Below are 21,075 nucleotides of genomic sequence, written 5' to 3'. Positions count from 1 at the left end.
GTGAACAGTCCCAGAAATATCCTTTCCCTCTCCGTGCATGTGGAACAAGCTCCTGTCCTGTTACCCAATCAAGAAAAACTACTCTCAAACATATTACCGTCATACAACTTTGTAGGGACAGAACCAGGAAAGGAATGGTGCTATTGCTTAGTTATTTCTACAGCATTGCTAAGGTGTGCCGTCTGAATTTCCCTCTTTCTACAGGAAGAATGGTCTTGTAGCCATATTAAGGTTAACAAAATGCTTGAAATGCATTTGAAATAAAAGATATTTCTTCTGAAAGAACAGAGTTATTGATGCTTTACTTGGTGACAATTGCCCGTAAAGGCACTGTTTAAGAAATCCAGAGTCCTCAGCCTTCACAATCAAATCCCCGTGCCTTTTAAATTAACAAATAGCCAGACTAATACATCTCACTCTTCTTTGGTCAGACAAACAGAATCACTACCTACCTTTGGGCTCCAGAAACCAAACAGGTCCCAGCCTGCAACAATGGCAGGTCAGGAGTCCCTAGAACCCAGAAATGCTTTGGCCGTGATGCTGCCAGCATTGCTCAAGGTGGTGCTCTCACTTATGCCACTGCCAATGCAGAAAGAATCAGCAACAGGGCTTACACCTGCCTTCCTTCCATGAGATTGGGTTCACATGTCATCCCCACCTCCTGAACTTCGTCCCAGAAAATAAACTCAGACTTACTTGAAGCAAGAGTTTGCTGCTGCAAACTATAGCTTGAATGACTCCACCCTACCAGAGTAATTGTGTGAATTCAAACGTGGAACGGACACCGTAAGACCCAAACAGTAGTTAACAAGCTGAAAACTCTTTAGTGTAAATGGGGTGTGCAAGACTAGTTGCTTCCAGGCCTATCCTACTAAGCTAAAGACTTCAAAGACAAAGAGGCTCAGGGCATATTTGTGTCAGTAAATAAAAAAAGGCTAAAGCCCAAGCCTGAGCAAGGGTATATCTTCTTTTTGCGCACAATTATTTAATCTATATAAGATAAATAGCACTCTCCCAGACAACGCCCAAGTACAGTTCAAAGGACAGCATGGGTCAGGAATTATTTGCAATACACTATGTAGGAGGCCACCTTATTTGAGGGATCAGGGAGAAGAGAGTTTTAAACATATTGACATGACCTGTGCCTTTGCCTAAGGGCCAGAGAATGTACCCTAGCCCTATTTGCTTTGATGGCATACCGGTAGCCTCAAACACTGCTGTGCTTTGCCCTAGAACCAAGTGAAATTATATAGTACATGCAAACCACACACTGTGTCTACTCTCCAGGGAGACCACTTTAACAGATAATACAGAACTAAGTTATTTCTGATTACTTGAAGTGCAATGGAAGACATGAGTCAGTTATGTGAAATGCATGCTAGTATTGCAACTGGTTAAATAATTTTCAAAATAATTGTACTGATTTTGTTGATGTAGGACACAAAAGCCTGGTATTTGGCCAGTTCTAATTATTTAGGCTTGGTGCCATGAATCAATATTGATGGAACAGAAGCAATTTTTGACAATCTGTCTGAAAAATATATTAACAGGTACTTGAGAGATCTTGTGATTTCAATCTTGTCTGGACTCAAAAATAAAATGATGATTAAAAACATGTTAGCAAACTTAAAAAAAAACAACAACGCCCCACTCATCTAAAGAGAGTAGTCATTTGGGACTTTTTCCTATACATACAGCTGGGTTGGCTTACACTGAATGGATTCTTACCAATTGCTTCACTATGTACTTGTAATGAGCAAAACAAGACAGCAAGTTACAGTCTCACACTGTATTTATTCCACCCCAATTTATCAAATATTTCAACAAAATAAAATCCTTTTCAAGGCCTGTTCAATGCCCTGACATTTACACAAAAAGAATTTCCCAGATTCATACAGGAACCTAACATGCCTCATTAATTATTCACAATTTTGACTGCATAGATATTTTTATGACCAAAAATGTATGTAGACCTGTACATATACATACACATAATAGAATAGATAGATCCCAGAAATATAACTGAAAACAAATGTAGTATTTTATAACAACATCTCTTCTAAGAATAAATAATTCTGCAAATTCACCAGGTATATTTAAAAACAATACAGTCTTTGCTCTTTATAGGTTAGGAGTCTGAATAGCTTTATCATCTCACCTTCATTGTCGCAGTCTTGCAATGAAAGCCATATTTGATCTACCAGACCAACTCCTTTTACTTCACCATGAACTGGAATGGAATGCATTACCATTAATGCAATTGTCAAGAGTTTGGTTTGCAGTTGCCAATTCTACTCTTTTTTTGATTTATATTTATTCACCAATTGCTCTATTTTCCGTCCTACTCTGCAGAAAACATCCGTTGCAATACTTCTAGCTTGTTCCCAGTTCACATTTTTCACAGGTAACAAACTGTATTGTGAGGAGGGCTGTCACTATTAACTGATATTTTTGGGGCTGGATGCTAACCAGACACAGCTCCTACATTGTTTTAGAGCTATAGAAATATGCACGGCTTTAAAATATTTATGAAAGAATTGTAATATCATGCTTTATGATAAGCAGTGAGGAGATATTCTTCAGCCACTGGCCAAATTCTTCTTGGCCTGCAAAGATGAACTTAATGGACAGTTAGCCCCCACTGAGGTCATCAGTCAATACTTAGTCATACTGCATGGAACACTTTTTTTGGTCGGGGTTTATGGTTTTTGTTTGGGGCTTTTCTTTTGTTGGGGATCATAGACAGACAAAAACCTCATTCATTAACAACCAAGCCAGTAATTCACTGCATGAAAGAATCTTCAGAATACCTAACATCAAAAGAGCTTGTTCAGCACCTGGCCCTACTCCTTCCTCCCAGTACTGGAATTAACCTCTAATAACTTGCATTGCCTAAAGCTTCTGCAAGTTGCCATCTGTTGGGCCAGAGACCCTGGTGTTCTCTCGCTGCTTCCTGTAAGGCAGGGGGTATCTATGTAGCAAAAAACAGGTTTCCATGTCTCCTCCTGTTCTAGTCAAGGTAGTTCAGCATGAGGTGTCACAACAAAGTTTTGCCTATTCAAGCCTCTCTGCCCTGAGTTTTCATATATCAGTGCTAAGTAATCTTTGCAACATGAAAAAATGGACTTCACATGCAAAGACAACAGATCTGTGGCCAGAAGACCTAGATGTACATTATGAATTCAATGTAGGGACAAACCTCTAAAAATAAAAAACATATAAAAGGAAACCCCTGCCAAATGGCAGGGCTCAACTTAAATCATTTACTTAAATTATACTGCTTGAAAATTTGTGTAGCTGCACATTTTTATATATGTATGTACAAATTCCCTCCAATGTATTTCACATGAGTCACTGAACAGCTTTTTCCTTGGAAACTATATTAACATTAAGGTACTAGTCCCACACAAAAAAGCAATAGGAATAGATTTTCTATTACTAGCATTTTATGAACAGCATAAAATCAATAGAAAATATATATAAAACTGATTTGAGCCATACTAAATGTGGTGTCAGTAGAATGTGCAAAGTGAACTGTGGAGAGTTTTTGACTAATTAGGGGTTATGACCCACAGCAAATTTGGATCCATTGTGTTGAACGAGCATGATTAACTGTGTTCATAATATTCTACAATAAAGCTGACCTCCAGGAACTCGCTCATGAAATTGTTACGATAACTGTAAATTCTGTCATGACTTCAGACCTTTACCCGGCCCAGGTGTTCCTAAAAAGCAGGAGATGGAAGAGATGATGCCCTAAATTTTATTTGTTATTTTTCAGCCAACATAAAAAGTATACTGGACTAATTTTTTAGCGCCTACTAATACATGCAGCTCATTCTACATATCACTTAAAACTACAGAATTTAAATTTCAAGAAAGCAGAACCTGTTCAACAATATGTTGTCTACATGAAAACTGAAGCATGTAAGTAGCGGTAGGCAGCCTTCCTTGCTTCTGGACAAAGCATCAAACCTGTATTTTAGCAGCCTATTCAGAAAGAAAATGCTTGGCTGAGAGAATAACAGAATTCCAAACAAAAGATACAAAGACATTAAGGTGTTCTTCTCTATTTGTGAATGACTGCTTATGATATTTTTCAAAACAGGAAAGCTATTTTACAGGGACAAAGGTTTCCACTCCCATTAGAGGAACATTGTTTCCTTTCCTGCAATTAAAATACTGAATCTGGTACTCCCCTTAGGATTTACAATAGAACTTCAGGAAGTGAGGTTAGTTATTGAGTATGTAACAAGTTTACTTAGTCTACACTGATCCAATTTCTAAATAAAAGAAAAAAAATGTACCAAAAATGTACCAAAAAAAGTACACAAAAACTATTATTATTTTTTAAAATACTCCTTTCACTTGCAGTTCTGGAAAACAAATGGCCAAAACACAGTAAGAAGTATCATCGCCCATCCTTTCCCTCACAAAGACCCTTCTCTTTTCAAACTCAACTGTTTTACAAATCTTGCAAAATCAAATATCTGAGATATGCTATACCACTATTTCACAGCTTTCCTGTCCATAATGCAACTGCAGGATTACTGGGGATAGGAAGGGAGGGGAAAAGTCCCTTTCATGACTGAAAGCCATTCACGAGCACAGCACCCCTGTACTTGGATCCTAGCAGAGCCCTCTCCTATAATAATATGGCTTTCTGTCCGAGCCTGACTATACTAAGGGTTATTGATGTCAACCTCGATTAAACAATAATTAAAGCCTTCAAAATACTAATATGGTTGGGCAAGGGTTATGAGGAGGACAGAGACCAAGCAGCAGTTGTGACCTTGAAAGAAAAGTATTGATCGGATTTTGCCTTGTGAAAGGAAGGAGGGGAAACTGAAACCATCCTGAATCATTAATGAGCTCCCACAGCATGCTCCAAACTCCAGTTTTTTACATATCCAAGTGGATCTTTCTTCAGGCTTCCTCAAAAACAGCACATGTAGAAACTACTCATGAAAAGAAACTGCAAATTCATTCAAGACAACATGAAGTACCTCTAGGCAACAACTCAAGAGAGTCAACTTTAGATGATGTAATATATAATAACGTTATTTATATTTTTAAGTATACATATATATGTCTGTGTTTACACATATATTACATTAATTACTGTGAGCAACTAGATGATGGTATTGATTGCCTGTGACACTACCTAGGCTTTTATTAGTACCCAATGATTCAGAGTACGATTTTCAAGTCTTTGGATCTTTCCTAGGACTGAAAGGCTTTTGAGCATACTTTCTATTGGGAATACACATTTGGCCCTAAAAAAGGAGAAGTGGGTTTTGGGTTTGTTTTTTTGGTTTGGTGTTTTTTTTGTTTGTGGTTTTTTTTGTTGTTTTTTTTGTTTGTTTGTTTGTTTTTGTTTTTTAAAAAAAAGCTCTTCATAGAATGGAATGAAATAAAATTATGTAAAAAGTTGTAATTTGTGTGGCAGGAAAAATCCAAATAACTGCTGTTTTGTATTGATTAGCACTAAAGAAATATAGAAACATAAATGGGGAGCAGAAAGCCAACCATTAGATGAGACACAGGAAGTCATAAGATAATTTTCTTCTCATTTACCTTACATTTCACTACATCCTCCTTCTTAGTGAGTTTTCCCTCATCAATATATTCTTCAGTTTTTCTTCTAAAGTTTCCTTTCTTAAAGATTGTCTCCAATAGTTTTTTTCTTTAGGTAGGTCCAGCTACTGTCTACTTACTGCAACTCAAAGAAGGCCCCCTTCGGTCTTGGCTCATCTAACAGTCCTACTGCAAATCCTCCTCTAACTATTAATGTATTTCTAGAGAAGCCATAATCTACATTATAGAACTGCTTTTCTGATTTCAAAATGCCTTTATTAAACAAATCAACCACGTTAAAAGATTGGAAAATTATTAAGCAGAATTTTTTTTAAAAATGTGATCAAACCAAGAGAACTTGAAGAAAACCATCAAGCAGCCGAATGATCATTGATTGTAGACATCTCTTCTCAGAGAGATGCTGCTCAGCAAAGAAATGTGTACCAACAAGGTGCAAATACAAAAAGATTTTTCTGTTTACCATCCACTACAGGAAGAAATAAATGCAACAGCTGCTGTCCCCACTGCCACACAGCGCTGCATTGGCAAAAGTCTATAGGCTGTACCGGCACAAAGGAGGGCTCAGTGATGTCAAAGACAGTGAGTTCACATATGCAGGAAGTTGGCTATTTTAAAAATATCCATGTGATTAGTTTCCCTTTGATTGCCTATTTAATTACCAATATTTCCACTGTCCAGAGATTAGAAATCGTCTTTAGAAATACCCTCTTTTTCAAGGACAGCATGGTAACATTGACAAAGGCAAGAATTACAAGTACCGGAATAAAATTCAGGTACCTTCTATAGCAATAGGATATAAAAAACCACTACAGTAACAGTGCTGCTTCTATACTTAATGATTACTGAATTAATGTCTTAAAATAAAATGTTAACCATTGTCGTACACAAAGAGTATAGGTGATTAAAAATTCTATACTGCAAAATCACACTCAAAAGGAGCCATTCGCTTTTGCCATAGACTCTGAAATAGAACAGTTCTGCTCACCAGGGAAATTTACACTTTTGTAAGCTAGTGAAAAAACATCCAAAAAAGATTAAAAGATCATATGTAAGGAACAAGCAAGTTAGGCAATAATAAGGACACTCACTCAAGTAAGAGAGAAAGAGATGAGCTGTGGATTACAGTGACAGGATTACACATAAAGGACAACATAGAAATCTATGCTATAAGGAAGCCAGAAACCCATGCACCTTCAGTGTTAGTCCAAAACTGCAGTATGACCACACAGTAAGTTTAGCAAGAATCTGGTGATGGACAGCTTTACATCAGGAATTACATGGTGCTATACAGGAAGAGAAGAATAATTCATAATGCTATTGTTCAGTTTACATTTTCACTCTAACATTGTCTGTTCCATAAGATACAGGTAATGAATGAACAATGAGGTGTTTCAGTGCCATGAGTTGGACAACATCTAAACGCCACATCCAAGGGCCTATATGACCTATGAATTAATTCTTTCTGATAAAAACAGAAAAAGAATATTCCAAACGAATTATTAAATATCTTGTTCTCTTTACCTTTCTAAGAGTTTCAAACCTTCCCACTTTTGGTACATAGCTGTGTTCAGTCCCATAGATCTTCCTTAGACTTTATACAAAATCAAGGAGGAATAAAATGCAGTGAACATTCCTTCGTAAAAAAAGTTTACAATCTTGGCTGTGACTACTAGAGGCACCTAACATCAGAGGGAAGCTGTAATGATTTTTCAGAAATGAGCTGCATGCAGTCATATGCATAAGTCTGTCATTTACAGGCCACGGGCAAAATTCTCCTCTTCCATGCATGCTACAAATGTGATATCTGTGGAATCTATCACAGTGTTCATTCTGCACTGACTGGTAGCTCCTCTTTCCATCAGTGGTGTTGGCAGTGCTGGAAAAGCAATAGGACACGGCAGCCAGGCTAGGGAAAAGAGGTTTGCTGGCTGAACCCTGCAGCACCCATCACCATGACACAACCAGCCATACTTCTGATTTAACAGAGCTGATCCACAGTTCTAATCAGATGCTTCTATGTACACAATTACTTCTGGTAATTGGGAGAGGTCTAATTTATTCTGCATTCATGATTTTACTTGTACATATTGCACACACTGAAATTCACTATATTCCATGAAATATCCAGAGAAAGTCTGGCTGCTGCTTGCATTTGTTACTGTATTCTTTGATGTGTTCACATCCAGTCTTGTGACCGCATGTGAACAGCAGAGGTCAGATTAAGTAAACCTTTGCCAACAGAGGTGTCCCGGCTAGGGGCCAGACTGAGTGCCACTGTACAGAGCTTTGCAAAATAAGCTTTCTCATCTTCCTACCCTTTTTGATTCTGTAGTGGCTGCGGCACAAAAGGCACATTTCTTGGCCCTGGCTGTCTGATTTTCAGTGTCACTCGTCTGGCCTTGGTTCATCCCAAGTTGAAATTTAAATATTTTTTCTTTTTTGTTTTGTGTTCTTAAAAAGGTGTGCAGGCATTCATGACTATGTGGACTCAGTGAGGGGCACCAAGACAGGTGACGGCAGGACACTGTCACTAGCTAAGGAGCAGGACACCTCCTGCAACAGAAGCACAGATTTCTTCCTCCAGTCCCATGATAACTATTCTGAATCACACATGTCTTCTGTTGTCAAATTCCACACGAACACACCAGCCTCAGAACCATATGGTTCCACTGACCGCAAGAGCTTGACTTTAGGCTGGCAAGAGTTACAGAGGAGAGAAAAGCCAGCTTCTCGAGTTTTCGCTCTTCTGTTACAGATCTCGGAGCAGCTCCTGGCCCCAGTTATGGTGACTGGACTAGGTCTGGCAACCTCTGCAAGATACCTGTAAAGGATGCATTCCAAACACAGGCCTGACCTAGAACAAACTCTTACACTGTTGTTCCGGGACATGTCATCTGGCCTTTCTCTGACTTCATCAGAGTTTGTCAGAGGTGATACTCTCCAAGCTCTCAATCCTCCCCCCTCGCTGTCTTTTCACTTGTTTTCATTGGATAGGGTTACCAATTAATTCCTTTCTTCATTCACTTTCCCACTGATTTTTTTGCTCCTCTCCATGACATCAGGAGCCACCCTTTGAAAGCTAGGTTGGGACCTCCCCTGCCCTCCCAGATGAACAAGCAATCACACTACCCCTGTTTCTGCCTTCCTTCCAACTGACAGAAGTCAGTCCCACCTTCTTCATCATAATTAAATATTGGAACTTCAGACCCAGCAACTTCTCCACAGCTTGGGGCTCCTATCTTAATCCCCTCCCACTCTTCTCTTTCTACTCAGAATATAATCCATCCTTCCGGTACAAAACTGGAAAAGGGTGTTATTTTTGCCTTCTTTGCCTTGTTTTCCCCTAGTTATATGACAATGTTTTCTTTAACTATACTACAACCCTTTCCTTTTTTCCCATCACAGTTTAAGAAATTCCCTACCTGCTTACCTTTTCTAGCCTTCTCACTTGGATCCAAAGATCTCCCCTCCTAGTTTCCCTTACCTCTTTTTTCACCTCCCTAGCTCTTCCCTGTCACTTCTCACTTAGCCCAACCTTCTCCCACAACAAAAGCAGACTTTGATCTTGCCTTTTTTTTTAAAAAAAAGTAATCCCATCTGCCTTTTAAACTATTACCTTTATTTCTCACTGAGCTCACTGAATGAACTGCAAGAGGTTCACCTCATCTTATTCCTGGACTGCCAGCCCTCCAGCTACTATCTCCCTGGTCTGCATCCAAGACCTTATTCATCGCAGACCTGACCCACAACTGTAGTTCCTACTACCCTTATGTAATACATCATTCACCTTCTGTGCTACAAGTTTTACATGACTCATGGTTTAGAGCTGTTTGTTCAATCCAAACTGCCACACACTACCCTTCTTTACAAAATGATGCCTGAATTCCTTACGGTCAGTCTCAGAAAGAAGAAAAGAAAATGTAATTTTCTTCACAAAGTAGGTGTCAAGGGGATGCAGGTACAACTAATCTCCAACCACCTGCACTACTGCTGAAGACAGATGAAAACCTACACAAAGAACTACAAAACATTATTCTGCGGAAAAGGAAAACCAAATCTGTTCAGTCTGGCTGCAGGAATCATGCAAAATTAACTTTTCTTATTTTTCCATCTTTAATATTTTAGACCTATTCTATAAGACTAGCAGCCCCTTTAGTAAAATTAAACAACAGAAACATGTCAGAGATACAATCATATTTCAAAAGGTGAATCATAAGGAGTGAAGCCATTCAGTATTTCAAAAAATGACATATTTGGTGTTTAAGTGACAAAACTATGACTATACTGGACAAATAAAAATATTCAAACACCATAAAGTTCTGCTACACAAAGCAGAAAACTATTTCGAGTCACGTTTAGGAAGATTCTTTTCTGCCTGTAGCTGACAGGCTATACACCAAACCAGGAATATGTATGCATACAGGAACATGAATCGGAATGTACATGATCCCCTCAGTCTGTGTGAAAAGGATTCATCAGTTCAGGCTACAAACGGTGTTCATACCTACCACTAGACACATGTAGTTTTCTTACTGGCATCAGCAAAGTGGTTTTTGTTGTACCTTTTCTGCTTTCCACACACACACCAGCCAATGCAGCCAGGTACATCTGAAGTGCAGCTAAGGGCACCCTCTGATATTTCAGTTCCTTAAACTCCATCTTCCAGAACCTTTTTGTGGCTAAGACTCACCTAGGGGAATTGGTGCTGGTCCATGTCTTGTCCAGAGCAGGTTCAGGAGAGACCTTATTAGCTGGGGCTCTTTTCTGTTACCGTTTTTTAAGCCCTGCAATGCTGGCTGGAAGCAGTACTCTAGCAAAACACTGACATTCCATCCCGTATTTAAGAAACTATCTAAGAACCACTGTACGATGCCTCCCTCATCCAGATCCCAGTGTGTTACGGTGCCAAGGTTAATTGAGGAGCTAAAGGCCAATATTAAGTTCCACCTATTCTCTGGGAGGATTTAGTTTCCCATGTTATTATAAAGACACTTTTCTCGATGCACATAGAAGCTGACACAGCCAACCGCAGGACCTCTGCCTGCTGCAGTTCTCTCCCCAAAGAAATGCTAACCCCCATCAATCTAAATGAGTCCAATTCCCATCTACATGCATTTACTGGCAGCGTAGTATAAAGGAGCCATTGTGTAAAAAAAAGTCAGGCTCACTGACCTTTTTTTTTTTTTGAAGGATGCATCAGCATACCAACATGTTTAGATACCAGTCATCCATTCTATACAGCCCACTTCATCCTCCCCTTGCCAAAATCCCCCCACTTAGCAAGGACACTACTTCAGTTTTAAACATTAACAAGACAGTTCTTTGACTACTTAACAGTAATGAACACTGAATGCTGTAGCTGAGGTTCTTCTTTGCTTTTGCTCCACACACTGAAGCAAAACAACAAAAAAACCAAAAACTGGCGATGAAGTTGTTCAACTGAAAGAAAACATTTCAGTTAAAGCATTTCTATATTGCTCACTGCCCTGAACCCATTTTCAGAATTGTCAGAGAGGAGAAAGGTTATCAGAAGTCAGCTGCAATTGAATCGAGTTAGAAAAAGACAGGGTATCTAACTAGCTATACTCTGAGGTATCTAATTAAAATGTAAGTAAACTTGGAAGTTAGGACAGCTGGAAGATGCATGGGGAAGCTCTTAGATGCTCTGTGCCTTGTAGTTAAAAGGTGAGTAACAAATGACAGGAATTAATTTAGCGTGCACAAAGTATGGGAGCTCACTGGCAAAGAGATCACTGTTCCAAGCAGCTGGTGCACACAACATCGCACATGAACATCATTTTTGTACAGGTAGTGGTCAGCGCAAACTGTGCTCCACTTTATACTTCACGCAATCAAAGTGCCTGTTCGCAGAAGCACAGCTTGTACTTAGCAAAAATGTTGTCCTGACTTCTGGGGGCAAGTCAGAGTTTGTGAACGTTACCATCACTGCAGCACCTAAGCACTTAAATGCTAGGTGATGTCATTGTGATATAATAGTGAATGTCTATTGTGCCATCACCATCTTTCGAAATACACAGATAGGTCACAGCCAATTGCATAAAGACTGCAAACACATGGAAGGAATTCCTATCCCTTTGGCACCATGAGGGTATGACTGTCAGCCCAGAGCTGCCACAGGCAACACCAGCACTGTGCTGGGTTACTGCCATAGAAAGAAGGTACAGGAAGGCAGAATAAGACAGTCTCATCCTTCTCCCAGGAATATAATCTCCTCACAATTAAAATTTGGCACATTTGGGCATGAACCATGCAACTGGACAGACACTTCCAGACCCTGCAGGAACACACAGACTCTGACCTAAGCTCAGGAACTGTCCAAATGCACCAAAAGAAAAAGCTGGGGTTCAAATTATCCAAGTCTCTGTATGGCCCCAGAACAGTATGGTCCAGCAACCTAAAAGCAGAAACACTCCTCAGTTTCTCTGTTGGTTTGCTATCATGCTCCTCCTGTTCATGCTGCATGACCTGTAGGACACACCACGCGCAAGACTCAGGTATAGGCTGCTTTGCCAAGGAGCAAAAGGAAGAATGTTTCCTCTGGTTCCTCTGCACTCATGCCAGATTGTGAATTGGTGAATTGCACCCTAAATCAACTATAACAAATTCCAAACTTTTACTATGCTAAAACAAAGCCATGTGTACTTATTTTAGACTCTTCTTTACCAAAGCAACAGGGTGCTTAAGAGACAGAGAGATGGAAACTTTCTCTCCCTTGCCAGCCTTCCTGTGTGAAGCAGGCATAGAACACAAGAACAGCCATGTCAGTCTAACCAAATGAACATCTATTGCCCCGCCTCAGACAGGGGCCAAAAGTATCTGCCTGAGGGATCATTTAAGCACAGAGCAAGCACATAGTCACACTTCTCCAGAATACCTTTGCAGCCCAAAGGTTTCACGTGCCAGAGGTGATGCCTTCGTGCTTAATAGCTGTATCGCTCAAACTCACAGCCTCTGGGTAGGGAAACAGGCTGTGTGCCATTCACCTGGTTCACAACCTGCACCTACTGGGCACGTGGGGTTTACTGTGCCACCGGCAGGTAGCATGATTTCTTCTGATGGCAGCAGAATAGCCTACATTAATGTTTGCCTGGAGCATGCAGGGAGAGGCCACTGCAAGAGCAGCTGCAATGCACAAGCTTTAGACACCATGAGAAGCAGTTACAATACCTGCCTAGCTGTCCAAGCCGGCACTTACAAGCACAGAAAAAGAGAAATTTAGCAGAAGAGGCTACCTACTGCTCTTCAGAATGACTGAGGGCTGCGAGAGCTCGTGGGAAACCTCCATGCGGATAGCAATGGGCAGAAACATTTAGCTGGCGGTAGCCACAAACACAGAATTTCACTGGTTTTAATTTGACCCTCAAGCAGCTAGGGTGTGAGAGTCATTCAGCAAAGGAGCAACTGCATCAGAGCCAGCTGAAGCCCTAAAACATGGGTTGCTCTTAGTACGTATACCCACGCGCCATAGGAAAAGGACAGGTAACAGTGTGGCTCTAGAGGTCGTGGAATGGAACACTACAATGGCCCTCTCCAAAAAAAAAATTAAGGGATGTCAGGAAATTCTGGTTCAGACAATATTGTGGAAAAAGGAATATTTCTGTGAGGTACATTTCCGTTGAGGTACATTTCTGTTGTTGCCTGATCCTACAAATCACAGAAATGCAACTTTTTGGAAGGGAACAAACACAGAGAGATTAGGCCACAAACCTTTCTTGGAAGCCCTTGGTAACACATGTTTCAGCTGTGGCTACCAGCTCCTGTGCCTGAGTGATCCCAGGTGAAGGAAAGGGTATTGTAACTCAATTCACTGATTTTTAAGGAGTGTTACTCTCCAAGTTTGAATTAGTTACATCGTCTTCTGACCAGAATCAAACGTAAAATTTCTCCTACTTTACAAGGCCATATAGGGCACATCTCCCTGTTGGGGCTGGCCCTGTCTCATGTGGAGGAAAATCCATGAACACAGGCACTTCTCACAAGGGTTACAAAGGAACTCCTCCAGCTGTGGATGGTTCTGTGTACTCTCTGCGGGGGAGTTGTGGCAGTGCAGAGATTGTGCCCTGCTGCGGTGAAGTGCCACAACTGTAGGCTATCTTATTCCCTCCTGTTACTCCATGAGGATGATGCATTTAAAATCCAAAACAGATCTGAAAGAAAAGGTCTGAGTTCTCAGACATGCCAGCTCTGTATTATCATACCATCAATGCACAGAGTGGGTGGGAAGGAAAGAGACTGGTAGAGGGAGGAGGACCACAGTAAGATTGGCTGGCCAAACTGCCAGGAAGAAGCAAAGCTTCATGACAAATACTTTGTCATCTGTCGGGGACACACGAAGGACTTTTTAGAAATACTTCTTGTATGTTTGCATTACTCCACTTTGTGCTCCAGGGCATTCAGATAAACCAGGCAGTTGAAGAAACAGTGGCATGATCCTTTAGCACTGAGAATAAAACTGACCTATAACAAATAATAGATACTAAATAGTTTGTCCATTTTACTTCATTATAAAGGACCCTGTTACATTACTCCCACTCCACCACTTTATTTAAGAAGCTCCAAAAAATCAAACAGAACAAAACAGAAAGATTCCCAACTCCACCTTAATTTTTCTTTAAAAATTCTCAAAGAAATAAGACTGATCTCAATTTGCCAGATCTGGTTTCTCATTTCCACACTGCAAGTGCCATCAATTCTTCCTGGTTTCTGGAATGGCAGCACGAACAGTGTTAAATGGGACAAAACAGGGCAGAAAACAAAAAAGAGAGATTGAAAGACTTGTTTAAAAAGACAATTCTGATTTTTATGTAGGATACAGAACAGATGTTAGGAGAAAATGGGCTTTGAGGGCAGCACAAAAAAGCTACTTGGAAACAGAGAATATCATTCCCATTTCACCTCATCACTCTTTTATGGGGAAAAAAGGGATTATTTATAATATATTATTCTGATCCTTACACTGGATTATCCCCCAGGCTGAGGACTGAATATAGCCTTAATGTTTTAAGTAAATAAATGTGAAAGGCTAAAACAGCGGCCAGTGTGAGGCGGAGGCATACTTTCATCGCACCAGTGAGGAAGCACTGGGGAGGTACAGTATCGCCAGGAAGAGAACAACTGAGAACAGCTATGAGTCACTTGGAAAAGGTGTGTTCAGCTACCCATAAAGAAAACACCTTGGGGAATTAATGGGCTGCACTGGTGGGGCTGTGTCAACAGCCAATATACAAAGCTGCAACTGGGTTGAGATACCCTAAGAGATGATAAACATGCACTGGGGTGTGTGTGTGTGAAAGAGAGACCTAAAAAGGACCCATTCATTCAAATAAAACAATCTTATTTGAACTTTTGCCCAGAACTGGAACAAAACCTAAAGTGTTCCCTTGACTAGAAACTAAAGCAGCTTGGCTACCTTTTGTCTTAATTTTTCTTCATTCCTGTGAACTCCTGTGCTTCCTCATTTCTTCCTAAGCAGCAACAGCATTGCTACAACAATGGCTTTACAGCACTTCTTGTTCATTCTGAAAGAAGAAACCCCATGAACCTGGCAAGAAAATCTGTTCTTGATGCTTTTTCCAAATATTCAGATCCAAAGAGTGCAATGTCATGAGACTGTACAAACAAAACAAAGGCATCTTCAGATGCATTAAAGGAAGCTGTTGATTAAAGGCTACTCCTGTGTGTTTTTGCAAAATCAGGCAAGAAAGAACAAGCAGTTTGCCTGATTTGGGGAAAGTTCTGAGGCACAGGATTAGAACACTTTAAAAATAATATTCAATCTCTGAGCAGTTTTGGTTTGTTGGGCTTTTTTAGACACATACATGTGCCTGGAAGATACTTAAACAAGTCTTCATTTTTTGTGATTCCGTCTGTGCTACTTTAAAAGACATGGCTCCATTGCAGAAAGCAGAACGACAACAGCTGTGAGGAGAGTTACAGCAGTGCTCTGTGCCAGCCAGACTCTGAGCCCATGGTGAATCTTCCCCTGTTGTGCAAAATTCAATACTGAATCCTTTTAGAGGAACAAAACAAAAACCAGCACTCCAACTGTACTAAGATCTTGCATCTGCTAGCAGAACTGATAAGTAGCTTACATGGCGAGGCATTCAAAACCAGAACTTTATGAGGCACAGTAGTTGTAATTATCTACTATTCAGGACAAGCACAGGGTTTGTCCCAAGTTCAGGAAGAAAGAAAAAAAGGCAAAAAAAAAGTTCAAACTTCAGAGTCATTAACAGGAATCAATGCAACTCAATCAGAGGAGGAACCCTACATCAATCTTTAAAAGCTGAAGTACGCATATGGAAGGAAACTTACATAAAATCCGACAGGGACTGTAAAAGGAGTGGAGCAAAGCTCTAAGCAACACATGCTCATAATCCCCATTGGTGTTGTTCAGCTGAGATTCACATACCTGAGCCAGATAATTTGCCTGAAAAAGATGTTGCTGTACTGTAAATAGCATGTGGTCTACTGTAACCTTTCAGTATTTCCCTGTCTTCACAATTAAGCCAGTATTCAAAGGCAACACAGAACAGCTCAGAAAGTGTCTTGTCCACATGCCACCTTTATGTACCCCCTTTTTGTTCCTCTGAAGCATGAGTCATCATGTCCAGTGACGGGACAAGCAGCAATGGGCACAAACTGAAACAGAGGATATTTAATTTAAACATAAGGAAAAAAAATTGTACTGTAGGGTTGATTGAACACTGGAGGTGTTCAATCCTTGAAGGTATTCAATCCTAGCTGGCCAAAGCCCTGAGCAACCTGCAGTAGCTCGCCTTGCTTTGAACAGGGGGTTGGACTAGACACTCTCAGAGTGCCTGCCAGCCTCAGTTGTTCTGTGGCCAGTCAGTACAAGCTGGACCAACCTCCACCGGCAAACTCTAACAGCACTTCTGCTGGCAGCCCCTTCCATATTAGCCTCTCTCCTAGCTGGAGATCATACAGTTCTTCATTTCTAGCAGGAATACCTTCTATTTATCTACTATTGATGTTCCCACCTATGCTGTTTAAGAGCTGCTTGGTTTTTAGCCTCAGTTTTCTAGCATCTTTTAGCCTCAACTTTTCCTCAAATGTTGATCAAAACCAAGCACATATGTGCTCTGTAGTAAATAGTGCTTAAAGCATTGGAGAACTGGGGCCACATAAAAATAAATAAATAAATAACATAGGTTGGCTTTGCTATCCTTTGCTCCTTGTCTTTGTTCCCATTCACTCCCCACATATGAATACTTCTTCCAACCTATCTTTGTGCCTGATCTCAGTCTGATTACATGCAAAGATTTAATTATTATGACCCACCTCCTCTCCCACCTCTCATTCTGGTCATCCTTGTATTTCCTCCTACGTCCAGTCTCATTTTTCACTAAAATTCTCCATGGGCTAAACCACAATTGGCCCTCATAAACTAACGCATTCCCAGGACAGCATGACCTGCGTATGGGCAAAAGTTTGTATAAAAGCAGGTAAGTGTTCAAGCTTTGCACATAAGAAACTAAAACTCTGGGCTCTGTAAAATAAGGACTTGTGAAGCAAATGTAGAGGTAGACCAAACACAGGGTTTGATCTCTGCAGTTTACACCTTTAAAACTAACTCTTCCACTACTACTATGATCTAGGAGCTGTGTTATTCCTGTAAGCCTCGGCCCATATCAAGGTAAAGCCCTGGTACCTATGATTTTCAGCCCTCCTCATTCCCAGTGCATCCATTATTAGCCTCATTTCTCTCCAGCCTCTTTCCATTTCGTCTCTAAGCATCTTCCTAGTTCTCCAGTTCATCTCACTTCATGCACACCACATACATGTACACTTCTTTATCCCATCAACTGCTTGCATATCTCTTTTTGGGGGAGGGGGAGTGGAATACAACAGGTACTTTTTTACACTTGCTTTCCTCATATTATTTCACTAGTAACAGACATGAAGCCTCAGATAATTTTCCTGTGTTAATAATATCCATCAGTGTAGTAGTCTGTATCATTAAAAGCTCTCAGCAAGTTAGTTGCTCCTTTTTTGCCTCAATCGTTACAATGAGTTTGAATTTTGCAACCAAAGGAGATCATAGTCAAATGCATCTTCTCATCATTAAAAATTCCCCAGCTTCAGATTTGAGATGTCTCCCTAAGTCCTTTCTTATATACAGGGCACGTTGTCTGCTGGCTTGTTCCTACTATAGAACCAGAGCTACGTTTCTCTCTTGTATCTTGCACTTCAGGCTCAGGCTCTGGAAAACTAGTAGCAGACAAACAGAAAGCTGAGACCTAGAGACCAAATTTTATACAAACAGTAACAGTGGAAAGCTAGAAATGCCTAACAGTTTGTTCTGATAGGGTGCCACAGCCCCAAAATAATGCTTTAAGAGACACCCCTTTTCTTTATTGGAACACAAGAGAATGGTGACTTAAGTATTTTAAGATTTTTGTGAAATCCTTTAAACAAAATTACTTTCATGGATCAGTTAGTAAGGACTCTCATCTTTTGAGGTACTTATCACAATTTGCTTCTTCAGAGTAAGGTACTTAGAAGCATTAACAACTCTACCTTCCAAATATTCATGTGATAAGTAAATATTACTGCCCCCATTACACAAGTGATGCACCTAAGACAGACAATGTGTATGATCTGCCCTTGACTGCAGGGACTGGAATGCCAATGTCAAACAGCAAAAAATAGCTTCTTGTATGTGGTTCAGATGAGCAATATCATCATTGCCTTTACATGTCTACTCACTAAAAATACTGTGGATTTGAGCACATTCATTTTTTTTCTACATCTTATCTTACGACACTGACTCACATGAATTAATCCCTCTTTTATATTCTGCTCATTGACTAAATAATGAAATGTTCTAAAGACATTAAAGGATTGACGCCCACAGAATCGGCATTTGGGTAGGTACAACACGGCACAAAATAACTTCTATAGGTACAAATGAAAACTTTAAAAGTTCAGGATTTCAGTGACTTGATGAAGGTCAAGCAGTAAGCTCGTTCCCAAGCTACTAACTAATCTTCTTAATTATCTGGCAAACATGGCAAAATTTTCCAGGAAGCCCTCACTGCAAGCTTATTGCAGATCAATTTGAACATTAGATCATATTTGTCAAACTGCAGGTTTTACTTAGTTTAGAATTACAAGGAGCAAAAGCTCTTCTAACTGCATTTCATTCTTCTCCTAGTCTATAAGCAGCCCAATTGCTTAAGCAAGACATGGGATAACACATGAGGTAACAACAAACAACAGCTCTCTCTTTTCCCGTATCAGTACTTCAAACCACTCATTTAGAATCAATTTAAGCCCTCCAAAAGCTGAATTTTTCTATCACCAATGTGAACGAAGCAGGGTTTGTTCTGAAGTCCTTTGCAAGCACCCCTTCTTCCACAACAACGTGGAGTCAAGTCAAATGTATTAAAGTAGAGAATACAAGGAGCATTTGCTATATGCTTACATACAAATAAGACAGAAAAGATTTCTCTGGCAGGTCCTAAAGTTGCATCCAAAAGAATATAAGAAAGACTCAATAAATGGTCACGGTAACACATCGCACTCTTACCTGGCCAGCACTGTATTTAAAGTCATGTAAATATGATTACTTGGGTAAATGAAGGCTATGACTTTAAGTCATCATGAATGCATTGAGTCAGAATGACTATATTGCTTTGTAAGGAGGCTTTTATAATGCAGTTGTACAGTGTTTCTTACCCAAAGTAAAATACTGCGGGACAACTGAGAAATATGCTGGAACTGAAGACAAGTTCTAAGCTGCCCTCTCCTGTACTGTCTTTTCGACCGAAGCTTAAAATGTACAAGAGTTTACAAGCAAAAACAATATAGTGAATGACACACAAAAGAAAAAATATTTCACAACTATGAATGTGCTCCTGTTAGAATAACCAATGTTTTTAATTAAAAAGTTTTCAAGGATGTTCACGGCTCAGCACAGAAGTTACAGAAGTCACTTGAGTGAAAAAGCTATCAAGAAGTAGGAGAAAATACCCTGTTTTGACTTTGGCAGGCAAAATCCATGGGTGTGTTCATAACTTTTAATCAGCTTGGTGAAAGAGCACAGCATCCTGACTAATAGTCCAAATTTTAAACTTACACTTAAAAACGATGACAAGCAGCTAGCAAGGGCTTGAAGGAAAGGTTGTATTTTGGGGTGTTCATTCTAAAAGGCACACTATTTTCTTTCTTAAATCAACCCACATGATCTCAATACCTGATCAGAGAAAGACAAATTTCTGTATGCTGAACTGCACAGACTTGAAAGTCTGCAAAAGAGGTGAAGCATTCATAGTCAGGACTTATGTTTAGACATAGTAGGCAGTTCAGAGGGCACTTGAAGAAGCAGCACCTTTCAAAGTGTGACACCCAAGCTCACAGACATGAGAAGGTAGCTGGCGCTGCCTAAGTATCAGGGGAACTTCAGGCTCAGTTTGTTCCCTTACTTTTGCACTACTGCACTCAGCTCAAAACAGTGACAAAAACTTCACACAAACATTCAAAAAAACCCCTCTCATCCCAAAGGGATCAAGCACAAATATATTTCCCTCTACTTCTGTCAGACTCTATTTGTTAGCTTCTTAAAAGACAGAAGGGGCTTCTTTGGGGAGGAATGGGTTCCCTCTCCTTTCTCGTTTTGGTAAAACCTACAGAAACTCTGTTTATCTCTACAGGAAAGAAGCGGTGATAATAGTCTTGTCCATAACCATCCACTTCCAGCTTTCCTAGCAAGCAAGAAGCATTGAGGATATTGTCTTGTTGCTCGAGTAGGGATACCCTGTCCTAAAATTTACTACAGTTCAAATCAGCAAACATGCTTTCATCCTTTTAACTGAATTATGCTACTTCAAAATTTATCCACTGATTCATCTTCCATCACTTTCCTCCATATTTCCATTCATGCTTAGTGGCATGCTGCTGTATTGACTTTTGCACTGTGTATCAGGTTGGTTATATTGCAACTAATTCTTTATTTATATTTATTTTTCAACACAGGAGGTAGAATAAAGCACAACTAGAATTCTTCTTCCACAAATCCTCTCAGGGAGTTCACAGACCTGCCCCTGCCCTCTCTACTCCCGTTCCCTGTTTATTTTTCAGTTTCATAAGCTGGTTAGATGGAGTCAGAAATACATAGAAAATGATAAAAGCTGTCTTGGCAGCCTTCAGTGAATTCCCACCATAAGCACTTTCACATCCTCCAGCAAGCAAGCAAGCCAAGGTGTTTTGTAAGAGCAACCCACAAATCTTAATGAATACATTTAAGAAATTAACTGAAGCTTTCACCATTTATACTGCAGCATCTTGCAAGGGTGTAAAAACCTCACCTCCAGATTCAAGCAACCAAAAGCAGCTTTTCACACAAAGCTGTTATCAACAGACCCTGTATAAGGAGGTGCTTAAAATGTACTCAAGCAGAGGAATAGAGAGAATTATGTTTCACCAGTTACTCTG

At 40.0% G+C, this 21,075-nt stretch overlaps 1 protein-coding gene across 6 annotated transcripts in view; it reads right to left on the bottom strand.

Annotated features, from left to right (window-relative positions):
• NTRK2 (neurotrophic receptor tyrosine kinase 2) overlaps positions 1-21,075 on the bottom strand; it is a 204,588-nt gene that overhangs the window by 122,282 nt on the left and 61,231 nt on the right. For 2 of the 6 annotated variants that reach the window (XM_064438186.1, XM_064438183.1), the window contains exon 12: positions 2,159-2,230. The exons of the other annotated variants lie outside the window; for them this stretch is intronic. In XM_064438186.1, the coding sequence (XP_064294256.1) occupies positions 2,159-2,230 (72 nt within the window). The remainder of the gene's footprint in view (positions 1-2,158; positions 2,231-21,075) is intronic. 6 annotated transcript variants of the gene reach the window in all.

Source organism: Phalacrocorax carbo, chromosome Z (genome assembly GCF_963921805.1).
Source record: "Phalacrocorax carbo chromosome Z, bPhaCar2.1, whole genome shotgun sequence".
Classification (NCBI taxonomy): domain Eukaryota; kingdom Metazoa; phylum Chordata; class Aves; order Suliformes; family Phalacrocoracidae; genus Phalacrocorax; species Phalacrocorax carbo.
This window is presented reverse-complemented; position numbering and strand designations above follow the sequence as displayed.